The sequence below is a fragment of the Saccostrea cucullata genome, unplaced genomic scaffold, assembly GCF_032062105.1.
Source record: "Saccostrea cucullata isolate Sc308-1 unplaced genomic scaffold, CSIRO_AGI_Scuc_v1 ctg750, whole genome shotgun sequence".
Taxonomy (NCBI): Eukaryota; Metazoa; Mollusca; class Bivalvia; order Ostreida; family Ostreidae; genus Saccostrea; species Saccostrea cuccullata.
The window spans coordinates 82,422-92,381 of NW_026926229.1; the positions used below are offsets into that span (position 1 = coordinate 82,422).

The window sequence follows — 9,960 nt, forward strand, 5'->3', positions numbered from 1 at the left end:
TGTTCAAAAGTTGTGAGTAATGTTAAAGTTTGAAATTTTTGGAGAAAAGTGGTTCAAACTCCAGTCTTCAATCTTTTGACAGCATCTTACATTTACTTACTTATTTGTTTATATTCGTGATTCTTTACATATAAATGAAGATATACAGCTACAAAACTGCTTCAAATATCAGTCTGAAACCAATCTATGAGGAAAAATTCATCATAAAATGAAAAATATTCGCACATAAAAGGTTGAGAAACTCGTAGGTATTTCTTTAACGTGAATTAAATTTGGTTAACATAATTCAAATAGATACATGTAACCTTATGAAAAAAAAAATTCTCAATTTGAACATTAGTGTGCCACAGAGGGAATCAGAAACATACTACTGGTAATATATGCGTCAAAATGAATTATTATTGTAATTAACCTTTCTATAATTAACCTTGACCTCGGTGTCAGTCATTCAAAAATACTGGTATTGTATATTGTTGATGGATATGGTTTAATTTCTACGAATTCGTGGATCTTTCCAAATTAATATAAATGTTCTATAGTAAAAGGAAATATCATTATAATCAACTTCTTCTTATCATCTTTGATCCCATTATCAGCCATCATTAAAAATCGTTTTACATCATATTTAGGATTCTCCTTGTCCTAAATCGATTTGTAATTCAGCATTGAAAACGGCACAAATGTTGCGAAAGAGGGTTCTTGTCACAGCTTTTCAATTTTTTATTTACAAATACCATCTGTTGGCAGCATAAAGGTATAAACACCCTGCCCTCCAAAACTTAATTGAAATTTTGACTCTGTAACCGAAGACGTCTCTATTCAAACTCGCATTTTTTTCTGCTTATCATTATTTTTCTTGCTTTTATGGGAAGGCGGTATGGGGTTTGTCTATGTTGTATTTCCCTATCGTTCTGATACCCAGTTACCCAAATAAAATTAAAAAAAATCCTTTCCCCTAACAGAGAATAAACATCGCCATTAACGACACACCATGTGAATGAATTAACAGATGAATGTCAGTTTTGGAGGAAGTCGTTATTCTGTTTGTCAATCTAATTAAAGATATTTTAAAATCCTTAAAAAGAGAAACCCACGAATTTGTTATGATGTTAGGAGTTCCTTCATGTAGCGAAGTCATGTTCTGTGTCAAAAATCGTCTGAAATCAGGCTTCTTGAAGTGGACATTTGTTGTCGCCTACATCATGTCTTCTATATCAAACAAGGGAGAAAACACGAGAACAGGGTGTAGAAAACACTGCGTGTTGAATGAAATCCTTGTAGGAAATCAGAAGAAGTTTAACATAACAGGAAGCTCGTAGATTTCTTGGGTGACACTTTTATTAATCTTTATTAACAGCATTAGCTTGTACATCAAACACGTAAAGTACGCAGAATCGTTACCTGCGTCATTCAAGTTTGATTTAAACAAATTTAATGTACATGTATTTGTAAGCGTTAGGCCCGAAAAGAGAACGATCTCTTTCATATGAATATTCATAAACAAGAAAATACTAATAAACATTTTAGGACAAAAAGAAGAGCACCAACTAGTATTTACAATATGTCAGTGATTAGTCTATCAAAAATAAAACCTTGGAAAACACTTAAAATCAACACACACAAATTACTATTAATACTGTTTAAAACATAGTATTTCACACGGAGATTACCCGTACAACATGATGCACTATTGAATTATTGGATTTCTTTTAGCTTGGCCTCGGCTTTGAATCTCGTTCATCAGGAACTGAAAATGTACAAAATCAAATTTATTAAAAACTGATCAACTTCCTCGATCCGCCTATAATGAAAGTATTACCCAGTTACTCTGGTAACCCCCCTTTCAGTTCCCGTTAGAGGCACCCCACACCATCGTCAACTTTTTAACTGTCCCTTCTATTTCAGTTTTCAGGAATTGTCCATAAAGATTTGTTGATACCTATGTTTCCAGTGTTCAAAGGGAATTTATCTGGTTAATTTGGTGAGAAGTTTTGGTATTTTATCTATTAGCATAGTTAAATAATTTTGGCATTTTACCCTGTACAACAGGTTAAGAAAGGGATTTGTATCTGTAAGAAAAGGTGCACACTTTGGGTATTTTACTTTGTACAATTGGTGAACACTTGGGGCATTTTACCTGGTACTTCATCTTCGCTAGCCATGGGTTTCTGATACACTTCTCTCCTCCTGATTTATGAGGAGAGTAGCGTTTCAGAAACCCTTGGCTAGCGAAGATGCAGGTACTATAGGTGAACACTTTGGGTAGTTTACCTAGTTCAATTCGTGAACACTTTGGGTATTTTACCTGGCACAATAGGTAAACAATCCTACCTGGTATAATAATAACTGAATAACTTTCCCATTTTAACATTGTAAAACAGATGGGATTTTGTTCAATATGTGAACAGTTTTAATTCTGGTATCTTACCTGCTGCAATACATATTACAGTTTTGATCCGGCGAAAGGTAAATACAAGAGGAACACATGGAACTCAGAATAAAGGGGCGGATGATAGGAGCAGGCTCACCTATTATAGAAATAATGAGACAGTATGATGATTTTTATATCTAAAATATTTTATATAATCATTTCCATGATGTGAAATATGCATGCTCAAAAAATATTATAGTTGTAATAGATACACCTACAGAATACTGAATCTTTGTTCTGGATGCCGCAGAAAAGTTCCGGAGAATAATTCAGCGCTCGGTCTGAAATGATGTCAAAGAATGCAAATATATGGATGAATGCATAATTATTTTGAACCCAAAGATATTTTCAGCGCAAAGCCAATACCGTTAATTATCTATAGAAATTATAAAACAAGTCATATGTTCGCTTACCAACTTTGTCCACCGGATCACCAACACCTGTAACACACAAACATAGATATTCTTTTTAAAAAACTGATTACATTTAATTCAGATACAAGTAAATTAAAATTGTTATTAAAAATAGTCACAAATACCGCTGTTATTCAAATAAACATTCTCTAAAAGACAATTATTCGTACACTGATGCTCTTAATCTGAACAGGACACAGACAGACTTACTGTTGTCAAATCTGGAACAAAATTGATCTGAGCACCCCCTATAAAGGTCAAGGTCACTCCTACAGATGTTACACATTATCCCGTTCATGGCATTTATGGAGTAATAATCCGCTCCTAAAAAAAAAATTATTGTTTATATGGAATGAAAGTTAAATCTTTAAATGTCATTCAGAGAATTGGTTTTTGTAAACACTAGTATAAAATATTCTACTGCTGTAAAGTTCATATTTAAAATTTTTTTATATATATTTTAGATTTTTTCCGGAATCTCCTCTCTGCTTTAATACCTCTATAGGAGGGTGTTGTTTGTGATGGCGTGGTAAATGTGGCTGTTGATTCCGTGGGGTCGTCTGCTTTAGTAGTTGTCCTGTATGACGTCATTGTAGGAGAAGCTGTTGTTGTTGTTGTTGTCGTTGTTGTCGTTTTTGTGGTGGTTGGAGCTTGTGTAACAGGTTGTACCGAACCTAATAAAAGACCATAGACAAGGTGAAGTACATGTAGTAGTAAGTAATCTAAAACCATTCTAATTTTTATTTCGCAAATTTTTATATTAATGGATCAAGAAAAAAATCTGAAGAATTTCAAATGGAAAGATATAAAGCATTGAATTCAAACTGACATGAGCAGTATGTTTCTGGACAGTTGGTGGGACAGTTATCTGTACACCATTTATCCATGCCGGGAATGTTGGCGACTTGACCTATGGCCTTGCATGTTGTGACGTCACCTGTGTCCAACTTCTGTACCAACGGCATAGAAGGATCTGTACCACAAAATGATAATGACTTTCAAAAGTTTAACTATTTTAAATATATACTGAAATGCATTTTTCATCATAATGGAAGGTCCATATCTTGAAAGGTTCAAACCTGAACACTGGCAGACCTCTGGGTAACAGTTGATGTCAGCCGTAGTTCCGCAGTTGTCTTCACACCATTGGTCCATTCCAATAATCTGGGCGTAGTAGTTAATGGCGACACATGTCCTCTTCATCGGTACTGTGTCTGTTTAAACATTTTACACAAAGTCAAAACACTGAATTTGTTTTTATTTGGAAGAAGTTAAAATTCTCTTGTAACAGGATTATAATGCGACAAATGGTTTGTCTTATAAACACATCTACGATAGATTGTGATAAATAGTAAATATTTACATGCAATGAAATTAGTTACAGTGGTTACTTACTAACGGTGGTGGTGGGTTGGGTGGTGACAGTACTGGTGGTGGTAGTACCCTTTCCGTTTATCTGATCACCTGTCAAAATATGGTCAAAGTACTATTTATAACTTTTATGAATTTATTTAATGATAAAGGTACATATATTCTGAAAGTGTTCGAATTGCTTTCTTGCAATCTGTGTATATACAGCAACAAGTTTATATTTGAGCTTTTCGTTAAGTAGATATTTATAGTAACGCTGGACATCTCTGTGAGTATACTCACACTCAGGGTAATTCAGACAGTTCCCCGTCAGCTCACAGATCCGACATTTTGTGTGAAGTCCCAGACTTACCATTAATTTTTCGCGAGAACCTAACAATAAAGGAAAGTTGTCATTTATTTGACAAGTTGAGCGAACTTTATTATATATTTTGACAATCATACTATAATTCGATTGTTTGCAATCTCGACTTACAAAACAGTTTCTGACAGATGGAATCTGCGATGTCACACGTTGTACAAAAATAATCCGAGAGCTCTGTTATTTTTTGGGTTAAGGTTCCTGCATGAGTAAAACTTATTTAATTTAATTTGGTTCTGGTGTAAAAAAAAAAAAAAAAAAAAAAAAAAAAAAAAAAAAAAAAAAAAGCAAAACCAAAACCAAACAACTAACTATTTTTAAATGTTATCGTCAAATTCAACTGTAAACGGTAAATCTAAGATTCACTTACCTTTATTTACAATATTTGCAGCGTTGTCTGTAACAAATAAGTATTTTTTTAAAAACATAGTACAGTGCTTAATATCTGCAAACATTCAATTTATCATAGAAATCCCTTTTCTACGAAATTCATTGCCACAACTTTTACTTTTTAAAACGATATATTTATCGACATTTCCTCGTCTTAATTTTTTTAAAACTGATTTATTGGTATTTCTTACCAGAGGTGGGGACGTAAGATTTTTGATGAGCCGTTGAAATTAAATTAATTTTATTTTATTCCTAATTATTTTTTGGAAATATAGGTACAGGTGTGTAGCTCATTTAAAAAAAAATGGTAGACGATCTTGACATTCATCCAAAATTATAAGTAGAAATTACACACGGTTCTACAGCTACTATAAGTGTCTAGAAATTGTCATGCTATAAATTTTGAATTTTCCAGATGGAAGTAAATACAACATGACAACATACTGGGCTATCACTGGGGATAAGTCATATAGATCTAAAGATAGATACTGATTAATTTATACAAAACAAGATCTTTTTTTAAGTGGCGAAAAAATAGTAAGTACATGTACTTTCGGAAAAACAAAAGTTCGGAATATGGAATTTAAGTATCAAAGTATAGCTTACATCCAGGACAGTACAGATCTTCACAGTTAGAATCATTCCTGTCCTTACAGTACTCACAACCTCTACTGACAAGCACACGGACAATACCGGGGGCATCTCCTAAGGGGAACAAAAGAAAATAACATTAATTAGAAATAAAATTAATTACTGAATTAAAGTGATTTTTAATAATCGTTTCATTCTATAAACTGCGTATTCTTGAAACTTTTGTGTATTCAGATGCGACTTGGAATATCTGATGTACGATGGATTCAAAAGATCGGACGTCTCTGGTTTTATCATATATAATATAAACCTACTCAGAGGACGGCTGGAACAATTCAAGGGTTTTTTTAAAAAAAAGAATTAGATAATTAGAACTTGACTTGAAGTATTCAAAAGTGCCTGAAACTAAGAAATCTTATGGGAAGTGTTTTGTATAAGAAATTAGTGGCTGTGTCAAAAAGAATCTCCGAAAATAGAAAGATAAACAGCATATTGTAGATCTCTCAAAGCAGGACTGGGAAGGAATTCTATCCAGTGGATACAGCGGACCGAACAGTAGATTTTTTTTGACAAGCACAAGAAGGAGTACAACAAAAAATAGCACTAATTTTCTATATGTAAAGTAAAAACATTGCAAGCATTATTTTGTTATTCTATGGTTCAAAGGATCTACTGGCTAAATTCTTGGAGGGGGGGGGGGGCTCTCCCGGTTCACAACGTTCATTTACCATTCTGCGAAGTTGTGGTGGTTGAGGAATGCGCATGCGTGGTCAAAAGATCTTCAGTTGACGTTGTCGTCGTGAATTGTGTTGTGGTTGTGCTAGTAGTTGATGTAGTGACTGGACTCACATCTTAAAAAAATGACAAACACACGATAAATTAATTACTAGGATTAAAATATAAGATAACATTCACTCTTTCCTCTTAGCATGTGACATATTACTTACCTTGACACTGACAGTGAGATGCGGGACAGTAGCCTATCTGACAATTGTTCCGACACCACGTGTCCATGTTAGCCTGTCCCCTCCACGCCCCGGCGGCCAGACAGTTACTCGTGGACCTGCGTTGGCGGGAGATGGTAGAACACGGTGGTTCTCTACACTCCTCCCCTTCACACTGAGTCAGGCACCACCATCTCAGGTAATCACTGCTGGGTGTCACTGTCAAACTTTGACACAAAATAACAACTTTGTTTATTTCAATTTTTTTTTTTAAATCGTACAATTTGTAATTTACTTTCATTTTATAGCGTTTTATCACCAGTTAAAAGATATACGTTACAAACTAGACCCAACCTGACACCTAAGCAGTCCCTTTGGGACCGCTCTAGGATTGCCGTGGGACTGCTTTGAGACTACTCTGGGACTCTATGTGAATGGAAATTAAAGGGCCAATTATATTGTATCACACATAGAAGTAAACCTTTTAAATTTAAGTTTGGTGTCCTGTTGATTGTTGATTCCAGTCTCCGGTTTGACGGAGATGTCTGCGCAGTTATAGTATTCTTCCTGTTCCTGTCCGCAGCCATAGCAACAGTCTGTCTGGGTGTCATCAGTACAACCCCACAAAGTACCTGTTAGTCGCAATATATATATTTGTTGTCAAATTATCAAATTAATATATGAAAATTTCCATCAGTCATCCCTAAAAAATAGTGTTCATAATACTTACCTGTATGATATTTCCATTGAAGTACACATCGCTCACACTCGAGATATTCCGGTAATAAAACAGGTATCACGTGATATCCCGACTTCCGGACTCGATATCTTGTTGTTTGATTACCTCCAAGTTTAAGTAAATATCTATCTAAATGATTTTGTTCAATATTTTTGGTATATGGGTGAATTCTAAACTCCATCCATCCTATAGAGTTTGATAGCATTTTAACTGTTAAGTTTATCACAGAATTTCTTGGATATGAAGATGATATGTGATTTGTGAAAAATTTCCCGCCAATTTCGTGATCACGTGGTCCATTCCAGGGATCGCCACATAACCCACATTTTCCATTATTATTTCTCCATTGATTCTGAAAGACAGGAAATGGCCATTAAAGTATGCACTTGTACATAACGTACCATTAATTTAAACCTCATAAGATTCCGCGCTGTCCATTCTTTTAATTCGTCAAATAGAAACAGCGTAAGCTATGTTGACCTAACTTAAAAAAAAAAAATAGTATTGCAGTACTGTAAACAAATACAACTATCATATGATCATGCAGTTGTTGAACATTGAGAACATAATAGTGTATAAAGGTACAAATATTTCAGATTTCATTGTCTTAACGAAAAAATGCTATATATATAGCATTCAAAATATTTTTAAAAGGTTCTAAGTGGCCTTCCGTACAATAGCTATTACAGCTTCACTGTAACTTGAACCTTACTGGTATTGTTGATATTGTTAATTATGCATTGTATGACTGTTGTATGACTGATTATTTCTTACCTTTTACCATAATATATACCCTAAAACCTTGAAAATAAGCCGCGGCTTATTTTAATTTTAATTTTTGGTAAGAAAGTGGGGGCTTATTTTCAAAACCGGCTTATTTTCAAATAGCGGCTTATTATCAATGCAAAAAACTGGTTAGAGACGAGAGCATAATCATGGTTTATTTTCAGTACAATCATTGAATAAAGTGTAATCGATAGAATAAGAACTACTTGTTCGATCTAAAATTAAAAAAGAATCATATCATGGAATGTTTATAATAAAATGATTACAATATACTGTGTTCAGTATCTTGCGTGTATAGATAAAATACTGTAAAAGTAGAAAGTTTGACGAGGAGGAAACATTGACGATTTTGACGAATGACTTTACCTCGTCAAAGTTTTCTCTCGTCAATTTTTTATAAAATGGTATATAAATAAATACAAAAAAAAACACTGTACGGTGTACCTTTTTTTCCCAAATCATCTTTTTATTGTTTTGTCGCAATAATTTAAAAGTAAATGAACCTTTACTTGACAAGAAAAAGTCCGTAAAAATTACATTTAGCTGATCACTTGAATGAAATGTATAGACATGCAATTAAAGTCAGAAAAATTTGAGATGGACAAGAGACATGCGACAATGAACGGGGGTTGGCCAATGCTGCTTCAGTCACTCTTTGAAGATGTAAAGAGGTTTAAAATTAAAACAACTATATGCTAATGAGTCGTTACCATATTTTTCTCTTTTATTTCACAGATAATTTGTTGGTACATGTACATGCAATTTTCCCCTTGCACGCGTACAGCTAGTCTAGTTAAATAAAATGATTTTTATGATTTCTCAAAAACAAAATTTTTAAAATATTTTGTACACCAAAAAATTAAAGGAAAATAAATGAAGTGTTGTGGCAAATGGGTCAGTGTGTCGGAATTTAATGTACAAATAAATTGCGACCAGGCCAATTATCGGTGATTGTCGAGGATCGCACTTGTAAGAGATGGGAGCCGATAAGCGCCGTAAATATCACATTTTAGCGCCTGAAGCGCCCCGGGTTCCTCTGGGCTGACCATAGCGCGGTCACAGGGTATAGAACCTACACCTGGATAAATTACACTGATGATTCAACAAAAAGCAACGGTCGCTGAATTATCCTTTTCTTTAAGGTTATAAGTTATAATTACAACATATATACTTTATAAGTTAAGTATAAATGTGATATGGAAACCGTATAAATTAGTTCTTTGTTTCAAACTATGAGAATTTGAATTAATTTTGCACAGTCAGAACTTTTTATACAACTAAACTTTCAAAGTAAAGTCGTTTTTTACATTTTAAAAAGAAGAAAAATAATGTCGAAAGAGAATGTTCCCTGTACTTTATTAAAAGTCCAGATACAAGTACATGTACTTTATATTGAAAAATTAAAATTAAAGATAGTAATCAAAAAGATGCGTTTAAGTTCTGTATATCTATTTTTACCTGAGCCCCTCCACAGTTGAGTTGATGGTCTCGGGGGTTGACAGGTGCCCCCGATATATTGTGTCTCCAGAGAGAACCACGCCCCGGCGGATCTAACAAAACAGCACCAAAATCAGCTAATTCCACAACAAGTGTTAAAATACTCCCGAAAGTCTGAAAAAATACCACAAACTTAAAAACTATTCCTTTTGTCTCAATCATTTCCACAAAAGTTTGCTACTGGTGCTTGTTTCATAGATAGTAGTGTATTTACTTCATTATTCTGCCTGACATTTACAAAAGTAACTGTCCTAGAAGCTACATCAAGATCTTGAACTTTTGAAAGTTACTTAGGCATGACTATCAAGATTTTGCAGCAAATCGTGACTATCGTTTGATTGGACACATAATTTACTAGCGAATAAAATCTTGTCCTTTTTTTGGTGCGGGATGACAATGTGCCTGGAAGTGCTTACTCCTTGGTCGGTTAGCCGTAA

The 9,960-nt window shown here is 34.0% G+C and overlaps 1 protein-coding gene across 1 annotated transcript; it reads right to left on the bottom strand.

The window, feature by feature from the left end:
- Positions 1-1,332: 1,332 nt before the first annotated feature.
- LOC134271172 (mucin-5AC-like) lies at positions 1,333-9,727 on the bottom strand. Its single transcript, XM_062753418.1, has 18 exons — positions 9,485-9,727; positions 7,232-7,592; positions 6,983-7,133; positions 6,505-6,728; positions 6,286-6,408; positions 5,573-5,671; positions 4,947-4,973; positions 4,691-4,777; positions 4,498-4,587; positions 4,240-4,308; positions 3,924-4,058; positions 3,674-3,817; positions 3,342-3,518; positions 3,055-3,168; positions 2,845-2,871; positions 2,650-2,712; positions 2,429-2,528; positions 1,333-1,747 (listed from the first exon to the last, which is right to left on the bottom strand). Exons 1-18 carry the CDS (start codon positions 9,683-9,685, stop codon positions 1,741-1,743), a joined length of 2,199 nt encoding a protein of 732 aa, XP_062609402.1. The 5' UTR covers positions 9,686-9,727; the 3' UTR covers positions 1,333-1,740.
- Positions 9,728-9,960: the final 233 nt, after the last annotated feature.

Bases quoted from the DNA above. Each gene is read 5' to 3' on its own strand.
- LOC134271172 (XM_062753418.1), bottom strand. From the start codon at position 9,685: ATGATTGAGACAAAAGGAATAGTTTTTAAGTTTGTGGTATTTTTTCAG. The intron at 4,974-5,572 runs GTAAGCTATACT...TATTTGTTACAG, and splicing joins AGATCTGTACTGTCCTGGAT to ACAACGCTGCAAATATTGTA. The intron at 4,059-4,239 runs GTAAGTAACCAC...ATGTTTAAACAG, and splicing joins CCAACCCACCACCACCGTTA to ACACAGTACCGATGAAGAGG.